General features: G+C 36.8%; 4 protein-coding genes across 5 annotated transcripts; 2 read left to right on the top strand and 2 right to left on the bottom strand.

The window, feature by feature from the left end:
- Positions 1-445: 445 nt before the first annotated feature.
- Positions 446-4,523, bottom strand: LOC141914987 (acetylcholine receptor subunit alpha-like 2). Its single transcript, XM_074806338.1, has 9 exons — positions 4,469-4,523; positions 2,854-2,978; positions 2,530-2,574; positions 2,326-2,435; positions 2,027-2,216; positions 1,347-1,623; positions 1,174-1,260; positions 981-1,096; positions 446-893 (listed from the first exon to the last, which is right to left on the bottom strand). The coding sequence occupies exons 1-9, from the start codon at positions 4,509-4,511 to the stop codon at positions 705-707; spliced, it is 1,182 nt and encodes a 393-aa protein (XP_074662439.1). The 5' UTR covers positions 4,512-4,523; the 3' UTR covers positions 446-704.
- A 2,346-nt stretch (positions 4,524-6,869) lies between these two features.
- LOC141915307 (2-oxoglutarate and iron-dependent oxygenase JMJD4-like) lies at positions 6,870-9,430 on the top strand. The gene is made up of 7 exons (XM_074806793.1): positions 6,870-7,376; positions 7,484-7,649; positions 7,924-8,049; positions 8,288-8,373; positions 8,452-8,633; positions 8,775-8,927; positions 9,008-9,430. Exons 1-7 carry the CDS (start codon positions 7,103-7,105, stop codon positions 9,320-9,322), a joined length of 1,302 nt encoding a protein of 433 aa, XP_074662894.1. The 5' UTR covers positions 6,870-7,102; the 3' UTR covers positions 9,323-9,430.
- Positions 9,431-10,456: 1,026 nt separating this feature from the next.
- On the bottom strand, positions 10,457-15,208 carry LOC141915306 (TBC1 domain family member 15-like). Its single transcript, XM_074806792.1, has 15 exons — positions 15,062-15,208; positions 14,826-14,924; positions 14,632-14,749; positions 14,269-14,542; positions 13,661-13,772; positions 13,351-13,545; positions 13,133-13,261; positions 12,957-13,060; positions 12,791-12,885; positions 12,562-12,678; positions 12,374-12,474; positions 12,097-12,196; positions 11,921-12,018; positions 11,350-11,466; positions 10,457-11,149 (listed from the first exon to the last, which is right to left on the bottom strand). The coding sequence occupies exons 1-15, from the start codon at positions 15,071-15,073 to the stop codon at positions 10,823-10,825; spliced, it is 1,998 nt and encodes a 665-aa protein (XP_074662893.1). The 5' UTR covers positions 15,074-15,208; the 3' UTR covers positions 10,457-10,822.
- Positions 15,209-15,442: 234 nt separating this feature from the next.
- On the top strand, positions 15,443-17,073 carry LOC141913370 (mitochondrial import receptor subunit TOM20 homolog). Of its 2 annotated transcripts, none has more exons than XM_074804878.1 (6): positions 15,443-15,479; positions 15,870-16,015; positions 16,106-16,155; positions 16,291-16,372; positions 16,473-16,615; positions 16,935-17,073. In XM_074804878.1, exons 2-6 carry the CDS (start codon positions 15,883-15,885, stop codon positions 16,992-16,994), a joined length of 468 nt encoding a protein of 155 aa, XP_074660979.1. In that variant the 5' UTR covers positions 15,443-15,479; positions 15,870-15,882; the 3' UTR covers positions 16,995-17,073. The 2 variants fall into 2 exon arrangements, with proteins under 2 accessions (XP_074660979.1, XP_074660985.1); XM_074804884.1 differs by lacking the exon at positions 15,443-15,479 and adding an exon at positions 15,632-15,718.
- The last annotated feature ends 412 nt before the right edge of the window (positions 17,074-17,485 follow it).

Raw genomic sequence — 17,485 nt, 5'->3', positions numbered from 1 at the left:
CAGTAATTAGCACAGGTCAGTGCTGGTAATAATGATCATTTGTCTCACAGAATCTACTCGTACAAACTTGCACTATAAGAGCGCATGTGTGTGAATAGTTGTGTCACTAATCCCTTCATATTTCTGGGCCGGTCATTAATTGAGCACTAGCACATAGATATGTGGGGATCTGCGATCTTGTTGACTGCAAACCCGAAGAAGGATTTCAATGTTTCTCTAATACCAATACCGACTTAGTGCTGGTGTGATATATCAGTAATTAGCACAGGTCAAGTGCTGTTAACAGTGATCTTCGTATGCTACTCCTTTTAACACAGCTGTACCAGGAATGATCCCAGATATTGAAACAATTAAATTATGAATATCATATACTGGATAAATAACTTTTAAGAAGACGACGAAAATTCGTCAAATTTTACTCTTATTGCTCTTTATTAAACATACGTTTATTTGAAAAAATGTTATATTCGAATAAAATCCATTCAATACAAAAAGATTTTTTACATGCTGTTAGAATTAGATAGACTGCTAGATTGTTATATATAATTGTACCATATAATGCCAAATGAAGCTATAAACATAAACGAATTCGTGCATATTGATTAGATGTATATTGTGTGGTCCTTAGACCTATATCTTGTGAACTGAGCGCTCTTTGCTTTTGACTTGATGGAAACTAGCTCAAACGGAAATTTTTATGTATTTCAAGGAGTGAGCAAAATAAATGCAAGAACAGTGATAAGCACAATAAAAACGATGAACAAGAACCGATTGCAGGCCGCGATCAGCAATCTCCATTCACTTGCCGCAGCTGACTTTTGTTCGCCATTCAAAGGTTCGCCATCATCATCAGCACCAACGCATGTAATACGTCCAAAACATTGGACACACAACTAAAATAAATAACATGCGCCATCAATTCACGTTTTGGAGATTTCAACTGCATTTCGACCATTAGAAAAAAAGATAGGATAACTTACCGATGTAAGACAATTCGGCGGCGAATTCTTGAAATTAGAGATCCATAAGTTACCGTGAATATGAGTGATCAGTAAACCTATTCCGGCCAGGAATAAACCACCAGCTTGGAACATTACTGTTAAAAAGAAACATCAGATAATCAAACGGATCGTTCAAATTATCAAAGCTTATTCTTGATACTTTTATACTTACGAATAACGGGAGTTTTCTTCATCGCAGATGGGAAAATATCTAGACTAATCTTCAACAAAAATAGAAGTCCTAACGTTGCTCCAATCCCTAGATAAAACAGTGAAATTTCGCCAAACATTTTCATAAAGTGTTAATTGCCAGAATGATAATCTTTCGCATGATTTCACACGTACCTAGAATGGATTTCTCGTATCTGTCGGGTCGAATGAGGAAAAGGAAGGGTACGATGAACGTCAATATGACACTGGGTAGAAATATCGATGTGACGTAGAAATCTGGATTTGTACGTTTTAAAGTCAGATTGTAAGTAATGTCCGGATACGGCTCGACGCAACATGGATAGAATTTATCGAATCTGCGACCGGTTGACGCCACTATTTCCCAATCATCATTTGCCGAATAGTCGCTCAAATCAAGATCCTCTCTGCCTTCGTAATACGTCATATTGAGCTGTATAATTATAATACACACTTTGAAGCAGGATGGAGTTCCACAGTTTGTGTCATTTTACTCAGGGAGAGAACTTGAAAATTCAGTGGCGTAGGCGCGGCAATAATTTACTGCATTATGTTTTTTTTTCTTTCTAAATATACTATGTTTTTGACAAAATTGAAGTAAATTCGCTGCGGCAATATTAGAACCTGTCAGAAATCGGCAATTGGCCGCGGTAATCAAATATTGCTTCTAACGCGAATTAAAATTAACTAATCTTGGCACTATCAAAGATAAATCTGAATCACACCATACAAGTGGGACACGTTTCAAGAACTCAGTTACACGGCTATGGCTTTATACTTACCTCATAAATAATAATGAGTATTATGACACAGGTTCAGACTGGAGTCCTACTTACCAAGTCTCCGCTATACGTCCAAGATCCAAATTTCATCGAACACGTATGTCTATCGTGAGGAAATCTTGATGTCTCTATCTCACACATGACTTGAAACTGTTTAGGGGGAATCCATAAGACCGAACCATCCGAGTAGACCAATGCGTGAGCATTACCGTTTACACTTGGTATAGCAAATCCACCCGAGGCACTGAATCAAAGAACATACAATTTGTCACATTCGCAAAAATATCACATATATATCTTTTGACGATTGAGTTTTGGATCATTTAAAAGGCTGTGTTAAGACTTTAGCTTACTCGTTGTACAAGACAAGATCCGGGTACCAAATATTATCGGCAGGTACACGAAAAACACTGGTGTTACCATAATCAGCAGGAGTCCAAACCAGACGAAAGTCATTCCAATGCTAATCATAACAAAATTGTTAAAACGCCAGACGATTCATGTAATGATCATGCATTAACAAAACTGAACTGAAATCACTAGTTATATATATTTACCATACGAAGCCATAGGTTCACGTGTAACATTTGTTGTCGTTCACTCTAGAAAAAAGATATTTGAAAAGTAAATTCCTGCTCGTATTTATGCCCTGTATTTTCTGACGCATTCGAGATGTTACTGACAACTACAATAAGCACTTCAATTGAGTGGGGGGGGGGGAGCAGAGGGTCCTGAAAAAGGCTAAAGGGGCACATTTCCAATATTTCTGGGATATTTTGAAAATTTCACATCGGATTTATTCAGATGCCCATCCCTCGTTGTATCAGGAATAATGTTTATTCATGAAGATAGAGATATTGTCCACTATATAACGTATTTACCAATTCATTTATTTTAATCAGTGCTGCGCCGAATTGTATTTGAACGGTTTTCTGGTCTTTCCTCGGGAGAATTCGTCTATCGTAGTTTGAAAACAGGTCTTGGAAGAGGCGTTGATATTGACTTACTGCAACAGTTATAAACAGAACAGATTAATAATCGTCAGTTATTGCATAAATGAAAGAACGAACTTTTGTTGAAGTTTTATAAATTCTATAAACAAATTCATTATGACTAGTCTTTGATGATATCAATAATGAGTGTACTTTTTGAATATTTTGACACAAAGTCTTTTCTTTTGTCAGTCATAATGGTTTGTATCATTTTTCTACTAGAATAGAATTGCAGTGCAAAGAATTAACAGAGTGCTTACATCGTATCAATGGTTACTTCTTTGTATAATGACGAATGTAGTGTTATTTTTTCTATGTTGTATTATACTTGATTCTTTTTGTTCTAGATTGTATATACATATATACTTCATACATATATACTTCATAATTGCTGTTATAAATAAGCATTCCTGAAGATGATTGATTTAGTCGAAACGTCGAAATAAACTACTAGCTCAAAAAGAAAATTTTCAAACTCATCTTTCTTTTCCGTGTTGTAAGATTTTACCGTATTATTGGACATTGCCTGATAGTCCGTTCATCGCAATTGGAGAATGGTTGGCAGCTTGGCCGTTGATCGTAGATAAAGGACAGACATGATATAAATTGTACATTCTAAGTAAGAATGTTATGTAAGACAGTTATTTCAGATTTCAAAGAGGTATATTCGTATAAAGTTTTCTATGGCTACAGCGCTACTTTGTGTTTCAATTACATACTTTTTCATGAAAAAAAAATCATTAAGTGCACATATCTCACTCTAACGTTAATTGGAACAGAATAACCATTCTAATTCCCGGTGATTATACGCGTAATTAATGTATGTAATATACATTTCGTTGATCCCAGGGCGAATAAAACAGTTTCCATCATCTTTGACACATATTCCATAACACTCTCTTGACATCGTTATCATCATGGGCGGATACTGAGTGTGTATCTAATGATGGACAAAACTCGTACATCTCATAAAACACGTTCAATCATAATCGGCAAAACGGGGTCGGAGTTCCTACTCTGGGATATTGTTTGAAGCATTCCGATGGCCTTTTGAATGCCGCCAAAAATATGTTTCTAATGAGCAACAGTTACGGAACCAAGGGTCGGTTCGGGGCATCCGCGCGCAAAAACCAACAATGAATAAAAACCCAGCATATTTCGAATATTTCCCTCATGCCCTTTAATTTCCATACCCTATATATTTTTGCTTCACACGCATGCAATGCTCACTTGGATCTTGCCTTCTCATTCATAGTCAACCCGCCCTCTTAGATCCTTCCCTCTGAACGATGTTAAAAAAACCGAAAGCGATATGCAAATACGTATGACAAATATGACGAAATTTTCAAAAAGGTCCAGCTGCACTGCCTGTTCTTTCTATCATTGTAAAGCCATATCCTAGTACACTATTATTCTGTTTCATCATCATGAAGATGATGACCTTTTCCGTTCGAAGAAAATCTGCGTCATGGCAAGATCAAGAAAGTTTCAGTCCTTTACTTACCGTCCTGTCCATCAACCTGCAATAGACTGACAGCTAATAACATCAGCCCTAAAAGTCGTATAGGAAGAGAAGCCATCTTCACCTCACATCCGCATCAACCAACAGCCTACTGAACAATGACTGATATGATACAATTCTCCAATTAACACTTAACCTGACCTTTATATGTCAAGTACGAAATCTGTTTATTGTTTCACTTCACCGATATTCGTGGTTCTAGGTCCCATATCATGCCCCCTTCTTTACGCATGAAAACAATTTATGGTGTAAATATGTTTCATTTTGGATGCACCTAAATTGATTATATTCTTTTTTATAAGGTACTAGCGAAAATTGATGCTATTAAAACTTTTTTGGGCTATAATACTTTATACCCTTGGAGCAATTACTCCAAGCTTTACTAGAGTCGAAGGAATATATTTTCAACTACAATAACGTATTTTATTTGAATCGTCTCTGGCCAAGGATAGAATTTTTATCTTGTTGATAACAGTTTGTCGATTATTTGTTTGTTCGACAATCAGACAGGCGCCACTTAGAGAAAAAACTTCTAAACCTAAACCCGAGTTTGAGTATTAATTAGTACTAATTAAACAAACATTGAGAATATCGATCACTGATGATCACTCGTGTGTCTCAAAACTAAAACACTAATTTACTCAATTAAGCTAACGTCTCTTAGATAAAAATGGGTCCCCTTTGCCATCGTTCATCATTCAACGCTTGGTCAGCCAGACAGCTTTACATCATTATACCTAGTGCTTACATCGAGGATTGGACTAAAAAATGGACTAAACAATGTTGAGCGAACATGGCAGTTAAGCGGGTAGAAAAAATCATTGCGAGTACATGCACAAGTTACAGATCCCTTCATATTTCTGAGCTGGTCTTTAACAAAGCAACTAGCACATGAATATGTGGGGATTTGTGATATTGTGTTATTCAGATCTGAATAAATAAAAGATTTGAAAGATGTCGAGGTTTTCTCTGATACTAACACTGACTTTGTGCTGGTGTCATTTATCAGTAATTAGCACAGGTCAGTGCTGGTAACAGTGATCATTTGTCTCATCTACCTGAGCTTGCACTAGGAGTGCATCGAACTACATGTGAATACTTATATCACGACTCCTTCCATATTTCTGAGCTGGTCGTTCATTGAGCATTAGCACATAAATATGGGGGGATCTGTGGTGTTTTACTCATCGAAAAAGGATTCAAACGCGAAAGATTTCGAAGTTTTCTGTAACTAACTCTGACTTTGTGCTGGTGTGATGTATCAGTAATTAGCACAGGTCAGTGCTGGTAACAGTGATCATTTGTCTCATCCTTATTCTCTATTTTGTATTGTTCCTGGTCCAAGTCTCGTGGTAGTTTTAGATGTTTACTAGCACAGGCATGTGCTGGGAGCGCTTCAAGATACTGACACCTAAAATCACCAAGAATTAAAGTATAAATGTTTCTCCTGGTATCATCTGAGAGCTCGTTTAATGTTTGTTTGCTAGCACCAAATGATACCAGGGCAAAGGACAAAACTCGACAGAAATTATGATTGAAGGCACACAAGTTGTTACAGATCCCTTCATATTCCTGAGCTGGTTATTTATAAAACACTAGCACATGAGTATGTGGGGATCTGTGATGTCGTGATCTACACAGACGCAGGAAGGATTCCAACACGTTTGAAAGATGTCGAGGTTATCTCTGATAATAGCACTGACTTTGTGCTGGTGTGATTTATCAGTAATTAGCACAGGTCAGTGCTGGTAACAATGATCATTTGTCTCATCCTCACAGTACATCCTACCGTACAAGCACTGGCACAGGGGCGGATCTAGGGGGGATGTCGGGGTGTCCGGACCCCCCCCCTCAACTTTGAAGTGCCCTCAAAAATGTCACCCAAAAAATTTTTTTGACCAAGGTTTTATAAATTCCACCTATAATATTTTTTCATCGCATGAAATGACCGAAACCACCCCCTAAAATTGTGTATCCGGAGTACGTGGTGTTTCGTAAAAAGTGCCCCTTTTTCTCATTGGACACCCCCCCCCCCCCATGGAAAATCCTAGATCCGCCCCTGTGACAGTGCACGATTCAGAAAATATTTATGTATTTGTGTCACGATCCCTTCATATTTCTGAGCTGGTCTGCATTTAATTGAGCACAGCACATAAAAAGTGGGGTGCTTTAGTCGAGCTACTTTTTTTTCATAAGAAATGTAATCTTCAGATAAGTTACACGTCCCTGGTCATTGTTGAATACAATTTGGGAAACCAACAGCAGTTTCTCCAGTTCCAAATTTAGGGACTCGAACTCATCACACTGCGGCTGGCTTCAGTTTCTTAGCTATCCGAAATAACCTTTGGTCAGATCGGTCATACTAAACACCGTCAGGAACCGCCTAAAACCGTCAGGAACTGGTTCCTGTGTCGATCAAATAAAAGTTAAATCTAGTGTCCCTTCCAATTAAATTCCCTTCCAATTAAACACGGCACCTGATCAACACAACTGAGATGAGTCTGAAACCAGGAACAACGGCTTAGGCTGGGACAGGTACTTTTAGAGTAGACTACTGAGATGAAAATGAGATGAGTCTGAATACCAGGGAACAACAGGTACTTTTAGACTACTCATATGGCAGTGTGCAGAAGAGTTAGAACTGAACATCAACAACAACTTGAATCGACGGAAGAAGGCAGCACGGAATGTGACCCTGCGCCTGCTGAGGCTGTTATTGATCGGATAAATGAGGAAATTACATATGAAGAATTTTTCGTAAAATATCTACTCGCAAATAAACCATGCGTATTTGCAGCTCATATCACTAAAGACTGGGGTTGTAGGAAGAACTGGGTTTCAGCGGATGACGATGATAAACCTTATTGGTCATTCCTTAAAACTACATTCGGTATGTCGTTTATGTCGCATTTATTTTGGAGAGAAAATCCCTTAACGAATTGGTTTTTCATCGAAATTCAGTAAACATGAAAACTGATTGAAACTGTTGAAATTCAGGTGATGCTGTTGTGCCAATTGCTCATTGCGATAAAGAGGAATTTAATTCTCATCCGAAATCGGATAAATCAATGAAAGATTATTTAGATTACTGGATGAAGTACGTGGAAAGTGATTATTCAAACCAACTACCTTGTGATTATCTGAAAGATTGGCATTGTATGAGGTGAATAGATATATCAGATACGGTGTCAGTAGACTCCTCTAACTCGAGTTGAATTATCTCTAACAAATCTTGAAATCATTATAACAGAAAGTGAATAAAAATCCAGTGTTTGAACTCAAACAAAAATCTCTGGTCAGGAGAGTATCTAGCTAGGCCAAAAAGACACTGGATTGCACCCACCAGCTGGTCCCACTTATTTCCATTTAGGAGTCTACTGTTATAGAGACCTGTTTTAAAAAATGCCTTAAAACTCAACAAAGATTTTTTCGATCAGATCTTTTCCAGACTGTGATATTTACACGACACCGATTTATTTCACCTCTGATTGGTTGAATGAATATTGTAATCACCTGAATATTGATGACTATCGGTTTGTTTATATGGGCCCCAAAGGTTCGTGGTAGGTATCAGGTAGACATCTTATCGGCAAACTTTCAAAAAGTGATTACAAACTTTCAAAAGGCGAATATCCACGCTTAACATGTGTTCAGAACTTCGCCCGAGATATTTTTAATTGAAATTGAACTACAAACCCCAGACTAAAGACATTTATATCAGTCCACCTTCATTAAGTGATCATCCAGGCTTCACATGGTTCAGGGCTCCATAATGATCATAAGTTTTGTTGTAATTGACAGGACTCCATTTCATGCTGATGTGATGAGATCATACAGTTGGTCCGCTAATATCTGTGGTCGTAAAAGATGGATTCTTTATGCACCAGGTTAGTTGATTATAATCCCAGCCCCGAATCACAACATCAAAATCGTTCAAGAATACATGTAATCATTTTGAATATAAGGGCAGGAAGATTTGTTGAAGAATAAACTCGGTCAACTACCATTTGACGTGACTAGCGATGATTTGAAGGATAAATCGATTTATCCAAATGTAGATAAAGTCACCAGTCGATATGAAATCATACAGAATTCGGGTGAAATAATCTTTGTACCGAGTGGATGGCATCATCAAGTCTTCAACGAGGTAGTCGCTATATCTCTGTTGTCACATTACTTCATCATTTGAATAAGTCATCAACATTATGAGCGTTCCATCACTTAGCCATGTAGAAAGATCATCTCAGAAAACATGACAGTGTTGTATAAGGTTGATTTGATATTTCAGGAAGACACAATCTCTTTAAATCATAACTGGTTTAATGGTTGTAATGTGGAAACCTGCTGGAAATATATAAAATCATGTTTGAAAGACGTTCAAAATGAAATCGAAGATTGTCGAGTCACGATGGAAGCGAGTGAATGGGTCAAACAGTGCCAGGTGAACTTCAAATAAACCTCGTACTCACTTGCATTGATTTTTTTATGCTAATAGTCTTTTCTTTTTCTTATATCTTTCAGCTAATTCTTAAAGCCAGTAGTGGTGTTAATTATGTGGATTTTTTCCGATATTTATTGATAATTCTGGAGAATAGAAGAGGTCTCGTACAGAACTGCGTTGATCTAGGACAATCTGAATTGTGTTTACTGCACAATGAGCCGCAGTGCGCTGTTTATCATTGGCAATTTGATCTATCAAAGATTCAAGTAATTTTAGAGGATATGCTTAACGATGAAGACTTTATGAACATTGATGTAACAAACTTTAGTGTTCAACCAGAAACTGTTTTAAAAGATTTGAAAAGTGTGCTCAGTTTATGTATGGATGATACCTGAAAATATGAAGGCAGAACTGATTTACGAATTGACTCAGAATATCAACTAAAGAGTTACCTATAACTCACAACAGAATAATGATTATAGACAATGTATTTCTATTTATACCATTTTTTATGAGATTTATTTTTTACAAATTAGACGTTATAACAATGAATATATACTAGCACATTATCTTCTCTGGATGATTATAGACCAGCTAGAAACTGCTCAGTAAACATTGGAACCAAAAAATATAATAATCAAATGTTAATTTAGTCAGTCCATCGAAAACTAAGTATATTCATTACATACTGATGCAATTGAGCTACAAGTATTGCGAATATCAAATTGACCAGGACCCCCATCTAGGTCCACAGTTCTTAGTTGACATTTGACTCGGAATCAATGAAAATGAACTACTTTAAACTCAAACTGTGGAACTGGGTCCTGAAAGCTGCAGATTGATTCGTGCATACATTAGATTTCTTGAGTTACATTGATAAATACATGTTATATTTTAAAGCACTTGTTCAAACAAGCCGAAACAAACCCTTAAAACCAGCAGTTTTTGTTCTCTTTTATGAAAGGAATGATGGTTCGCAGGTTTTGATTATTGTTTCATACAAAATATCAGAAATACACAATATGCATACGAATATATATTTTGGGCACAATGAAATTACCCGATAGTTTCAGCATTCATCACCATAACACCAAAATACAGATCGTGATAAAAAATCAACTTGAATCCTGAAAAAATCCCTAACTGATTTAATACAAATAAATAGCTTCAAATGGGATCAACTTATGTACAATTATTTTGTTCATGGATCCGATTTTAATTAATGTTGCAGCTATCACCTTCAATTCCTTATCAAATGTACACAAATAAAATCACGTTAAAACGAGGGACATTCATAAAGTACACACGCGAAATAAATACAATATTTTTCGAAGGAGAGAAGTGACCAGCATATTGACGCGAGCGTACGCTATGAATGCCCACCAATGATGACTATCAGCAGTAGCATGATACTGGGGGGTACACGCAGGGGCACATCCAGGGGTAGACTTTCTTTGATAGGCACAGTATACAAAGAAATGAAAAGGGAATACAGTTATAAGTTTCCACGCAGAGTGAGCGTAGCCGAAACAGAGGGCTGAAAAATTTAGAAATTCCAGTGCATTTTCATAAATTTCTAGGCATTTAGGGACAATAAAGACAATATAAGCCGAATCTTGTGCTATAGACTGCTGTTCTTTCAGTTGTGGGTGGAAATAAAAAGGAGAATTGTGACTGGATCATGTGCTCTGTTTGGATTCATCCCTGACGTGTGTATCTAGCGATCTGGGTCGGGGGATCTGGGTGGTAAATTTTTAAAGAATTGATGCCTCAGAGTCCACATGGGTTTCAAAAACACCTAGTTCTTGGCCTATTTCTTCAAGATATCCGCACACTAAGAATTTTTCTCAGGAGTAAGGGTTGTGGCTGCGATGCAGGCTGCCTTGTATCCATGTCTACGCCCACATACCGATTGTCTTATCGACATTATTCACAAATTCTAAACTGTCGTCATCATCAGGAGGTGTCCCCGTTCCGTGGATCATCTGTTGTGAATTACTCGGCGTGGATGAGATCGATCCCGGAGTTCCCGCCGGAGTTGCTCCTCCGTTCATCCTCGTAGATGAACCACCGCTTTCACTTTCTCGATCGGTCGTTTCACGTCCGATGATTTCACAGATTTGCTTCGGTAAATTCGTACAGTTGACCAGTTGAAGGTAAATCGACTCTGCTTTACATAACGTCTCCTCTAAATTGATCGTTCCAGACATATCATTGATGTGCTAGTAATTAACAAACAAACAACATAAATCAGATTTAGAATTGAAAGAAGAGATTAAATTCTGAAGTTTGTGTGACACTGGCGTTCCCACGATTCTTAAAGACCCCCTTTTAAGATGGTATCGTGAGCTAAGATTTCAGAGTTAACTAAAATGAATAACAGAACAAAATCTAATTGTGAACAATGGAATCGATGGAATACCTTAAGAATTTCAGTGAATCCAAAGCCATTATCGATCAACGTGTTCTTTTCTGTATCTAGTATAGCTATACAGATCAATAGATGGAAATTAGGACCAGGCAGTCCGGTCCAGTGAACCTACAAGTACAAAAACATGTATCTTCATTACAGCCCTCCCCCAGAAAATTTTGAAAAATTTAAAGGGCTGAGATGACATTTCCTGGGTTTTGGAAGAGAAAAATCCTGTTTTAATATGGGTACTTTTTTCCAAGGAATCAAAAAGGAAAAATGTTGACTACCGCATTAGCAGCAAGTGCGGTAGGCTAAATCCGCCACTGCATTAGTAGATAAAACCCACAATAAAAAGAAAAAACTATCTTATAGCCTAACATTTCAACTCAGTTTTTGAAAATGGCTCATAGAATTGAGTTGAAACGTTAAGTTACCAGATAGTTTTTTCTTTTTATTGTGGGTTTTATCTACTATTGATATTGGACAGCCACTTGTCTATGGAAACCAACATGTATCCTCATAGTCATAGTAGAGGTAGTCATTTGATCAGCATTTTAAAGAAAAAATATGAAGTACATACCTCCCACAAACGCATGATCTGAGGGAAAGAGAATTCTCTTTTGAACATTATGAGCAACCATCGGAAACAGAAGTACATATTACTAGATTCATGACTTTCTGAAATAGATTAATATCAAATTCCATTAATTCCATCATCTTGAATTTAGTGACTTTATAGTCAACTATATATCATACCTAAGTGATTGCATAGTTGTGGGTCTATGAACTGAATTAGTGTGTGCAGTCTTGACAACTGATCTTTCATTCCCTGTTGATCCATTTCAAAATTTGAACACTATAAAAATGGGAATGAATTTCAATAAATCAATGCAATATTTGATAATTTACCAGCAATAAGCAGGACCCAGTATGACAGTTTTGAGTCAACTCATTGAAAATGAACTTATTTCAACTTAGTTAACTCAAACTCACAACTGTCGTGGAACTGGATCCAGGTGTCCGTGAGACTCACCATTATTTCCATATACCCAGCAAAACACCAAAATGCATCAACTTCATTTTCCATTACAACTAAAATTGGAGCCAACAGGTCACTCATTCCTTGAACATAGCCTGCAATCATAAACCATACAAATATTTCAGTAAAATATTTCAGAAGATAAAGAATGTGATTAATGATGATTTAAAAATGATATTTACCCAGATCAAAGTTATACATGCAGTAAGTCATAAGCACATCATTCAAAACCTGCAAATTAGGATTATTTTCGCCTTGGAAAAATACATGAGTTCTATCGGTTCTATTCACATCTTTCTCTGAAAATAGATTCAACATTTTTATTTATTTCTCCTATCATAAAGACGTGTAGCGAGGTGTAGAAATTTCGAGGACAGGAATAAACCCTGAATGAGGTGAATTGAGTCGTACCTATCAAACTCTTCCGATCTCTGACTTGACTAAATCGTTTTTCTTGTTCGCTGCTGATAGATTTCCATTGAAGTTTCATTCTGAAATAGTCGTCTCTGAAACAACAAAAATAAACAAGATATAAAACATGAAGACACATTCCTGTTCACGTTTTCGTGCAACTCACACTTTTTTCTTCCTTTCTTCAATTCTGGATTTATACGTTGATTCCCATGAATAATAATCCAGAAGGAATTTCCACACTTCGATTCTAATTGATGGATCGACACCCTGTAAAAATATCAGTCGTCTTAACCTCAAACATCTAACTCTTACGCTTCAAACAATATGACTTCTACTCACTCCTCTGAATATTTTTTGTTTAAGTTTCTCTATATCAGTAATTTGTCCATCAGGTTTCATGTGTTTTGACCACTCTTGGGGAGAGAGTGGATCTTCGCGAGTAACGTCTTGTCTCGGTGGCAGCGAAGCCTGTTGATTAAATATACCACTCTTCAATCATTGTACAGTGAACACGCGCAATAAACATGAATGTTTATACAGCAATGATTGTAACTTACGCAAGTTATCATTTCAAAACCGGGTTCATCTTTATTATTAATATCAACTCCGGGAAGTTCTTCTTGAATCATATTAACGACTTCTTCTTCTCGAGGTCTCGTTGTTGAATTCGGGTCAGCGACCAACAGATTCAGAAAATTCGTAACTTTACTAAATCCGCCCAGTGTCGTAGAATACGGATCTTTGATGAATTTCTGAAAAACGAAATGTTGTAAAATAATTCCAAAGATTTAAAAGGATATACGAGGTTTATATTGTTATCGCTTCTGTGATGATATTCGAGATTTCGTGCGCAATATCTGAACTTACGGAAACTAAATCAGCAGAAGAATCACCGAATAGTTGTAACTCATCGAATGATTTATGAAGAGCACCCGGATCATGTTTTCTAACTAGATACAGTTGACTGTTATTCGCAGACCTGAAACAATCGTTCAATAAACTGTTTATGCGAGACAAGACGAGACAACTTTATCAGGTTTACTTCACGGTGCACAAGAATTACTGAGATCAAATTACAATATCATCTTCTGTTAATGAATTTAGAATATTAAGTCAAACCCGCTTAACCCCCTTAGCATATCTACCCCCCAGCTTAGTGGGGTGCGTAAATCAAGTGATGGACTTTGCTAGTACACTGCATCGCGGTGTATTGTTGTTATCAGTAATTCAGTAATAAGTTTGTATCTCTATAGAAAGATGGCAGCATCTATCAAACATATTGAAATATTGGTAATTGATGATACACCGCGCCGCAGTGTAGACGCACTCAAATGGTGTGCCCTTTGTGGTAAATACACTGGGGTGGAATTTCTTAAAATTTTCAAATCATTTTCAGCACTTTCGGGTATCAAATAGTCAGCACTGAAAGGGTTAATTTAGATAAGTCTAATGCAGTGGTGATTTATCTGACAAACCTTTTAATCGATAGATATTTCTCGAGATGTTTAATCAAGGCGGTGGTTCCTCCCTGGTGGAAATGTAAAGCAGGGTACGTCGTTCCATCTTTCAATAAGAAATGAATATAAGACCAACCGAGACTAGGATTTGAGCGTTTGAAACTTTTTAGATCGGTTATATCGAAATTAATGATTTGTTTGTGAGGTCTCGGTGGCTTGTTGTGAGTTGATACTGTCGCTTTACTGTGCGGTCCCGATACTGAGCTACTGTCTTTAGTGAAGGTTACAGTTTCTGAAAAAAAAAAAAAAAAAACAATAACGTACAACATCAGATTCCGAGGCCTGAAACAAAGAATATTTTGATGAGAGAATATTTTTTACCTGAATGCGAATTCTGAGAAACGGCGTTTATGACGGCCCATTCAGCATCAGTGTTTTGATTATCACTGACATCATACTCTATATCAACAGGGTTCCATTCGATGAATGTTCCTATAGCCTGAAGTTAGATAAAGAGAAGTAAAAGAGTCAGAGAGGGTCCTACATCAGGGTAGGGGGTGGGTGGTCGAACATACTTTCTCAGTGATAATAATTCTTCCCGGAACAAGAGAATCGTCATCATCTTGGTTATGAACGGTCGCGTGCAGAAAAACACCTTCTCTACAAAAAATCACCTGAAATAGATATGTTTCATTTGTATCTGATCAGATTGAGGTTAATGTTTTGTATTTGTGACTTGTTTGTTGACAGCTGTCAGTTGTCAATTGACTGAATGAAATTGAAATGAAATCTGGATTTTGAAGAAAGTTACCCGTTCTTCCATTATTCTCTGTCTGCGTACTGCTATTCTATCAGATTGGTTTAAACTCTCTATAAACTAATGCCATGCCACGTATAGATTCCTAGATTTTATTGCACGAGAAATCCTAAAAATATGCTCGAAACATATGACTTATCATCATCAATCTATCATCAATTCAATTCATTTAAATTGATCGATCTAACGTTAGTCATCCATCGAAACAATGATTTTAATTTATTCATTCTATCGGTAGCATTTTATTCAATTTAAAAAACGCTCAAATAAGTAAATTGGTGTTTAAATTACATCTTCGTATTTCAATATATTTTCAATTAAATTGTATTGATGGCGTCCGACCAGATGTCCAAAACCCGGAAATGGTTTTCAAGTGCAGTATTTAGTCATAGCCCCCGGTTGATTTTTTGAGGTAATGTTTCTTTATCGAGCAATTTTCTACATATTTCCGTATGCCCGACGGTCTATATCCTACATAAAGTCACGACTATTTCCCTCCGAAAGACTTGTTTAATTATGACCTTGTGTGGGGATCTGTTCAGCCTCACGCCGCGCCGGATAGTAGTCTATAGTAGAGATAACCAATCATTCTTGTTGACTTGTGGTGCGTGCCGTGGCGACGTGATGTTGGTGTCGCTGGCCGCAGGACAGGTAATAATTAGGTCTACCTCACTGCGTGTCCTGACCTGCCGCCGATCTGAAGAAAGATAGGAGTCCAGTTTCCCACTTTGAGATGAAGCTTCCTTTCATAAGTTCAGTTACTTTGTAATTAATTTTGTCGAATGAATTTCACCTTTTGTAGGAAATCGTAAGCGATGATGATGATGATGTCTAAAACAACATTTGGAATAGCTGCAGCAGGGGCTGGTTTATGCTTCATCGGTTACTGCTTTTATTTCGATCGAAAACGCAGAAGTGACCCATTGTTTAAAGAGAAACTCCGAGAAAGTACGTACGTCGTCTTTATTCAGCATTTAGAGATTGCTTTTAAAAGAATTCTCACAGTAATTTGATTGTGATATTTTTCCGTTTTTGTAGGGAGGAGAAAAGCTAAACAACAAACTAAAAAACCAACAAGCACAAGTCAGGTTTGTAAAAGATTTTCATGAAAGGCTTTAACCAACTTCTGAGTAACTGATCCCTGATTTCTAATTAATCTGCTCTTGTGAATCATTGTTTTATATAGTAAGTTGAAATTACATAATTTTTAATGTTCTTTTCAGATTCCAGATCTTAAAGATACAGAAGCTATGCAGAAGTTTTTCATGCAAGAAATTCAAAAAGGAGAAGAATTGTTGGCTCAAGGTAAAGAGTCAATAATTTCAATTCACTTTCAGCATTTCTAGTTCCGAACAATAGATGCCTTAGAAATAATATTAATTTCTATATCGATATCTAATTTCAGGTGATGTTGAAAGGGGAGTTGAACATTTAAGCAATGCTGTAGCTGTTTGTGGTCAACCGAGTCAGTTATTGCAAGTACTGCAGCAAACTCTCCCTCCACAAGTTTTTCAATTACTTATTGAATCGGTGTCATTAGCACCAACGGTATGTATTCAATCCAATCCTTATAGTAGTTCCTGTTTGAGTCTGTGATCAGGTATCTAACTTATCATATGGATGAAACACTGTGTACTTGTATGTGATGATAATTTAAAGAATGAATGGAGTCCAGAAAGGTATCCGCAAGTTTCTAGTATTCCTGAAGATGAACATTCAGATATAGTTGAAATGTTTACATAAACGTTTTATAGGCATTTGTTGATATAAACCGCTAGCTGAAACATTTTCAGACTTGTATGATTAACAGTTCAATGAAGTTATTTCTATAATTTTAATGATGATACGTGTAATCGTATTTTTTCAGAGATTAGCTGCAGCGTCCTCACAGGGACCGACAGTGATGACTATGGATGATTTAGAATGAACTAAAGATTTGTGTTTAAGGCCAACTGAATAAAATTGTCGTCGAGTTGTTTTACATAATAAATAGACAGTTATTAAGTAATTTACTAGTGTTTTTGTATGTTTATTTCTGGATATGTTTTATGAATACATGTATTTACATATTGAAAATTGCATTGGCCTAACCGTGCCTGTGTCAACTAGCTGTCAAGCTAGCTGAGCATTCCCGTCCAAACTGAGCATTCGATGATATGAGCTACAAACCGATTCCCCGCACGTGGCTGAGCATCGCTGGTACTAAAACGATGAAAAGAAATTTGATTCAAAGTGATTACAGTAATTACGACGATCATTTTTATCTCGCACTGATCGTTTATAATGAAGCACCGAGAATGTTGTAATTGTCTCAGATTTTCTCGGAAAAACCTGCATCTCAAATTTGATTGCAAAATTTTCCCGTACGGATGAATCAGCCCATCAGTTATTCCAGAGTATCGTCTCGCGGCGCATTCC

The sequence above is a fragment of the Tubulanus polymorphus genome, chromosome 1 (genome assembly GCF_964204645.1).
Source record: "Tubulanus polymorphus chromosome 1, tnTubPoly1.2, whole genome shotgun sequence".
In the NCBI taxonomy this organism is placed as follows: domain Eukaryota; kingdom Metazoa; phylum Nemertea; class Palaeonemertea; order Tubulaniformes; family Tubulanidae; genus Tubulanus; species Tubulanus polymorphus.
This window is presented reverse-complemented; position numbering and strand designations above follow the sequence as displayed.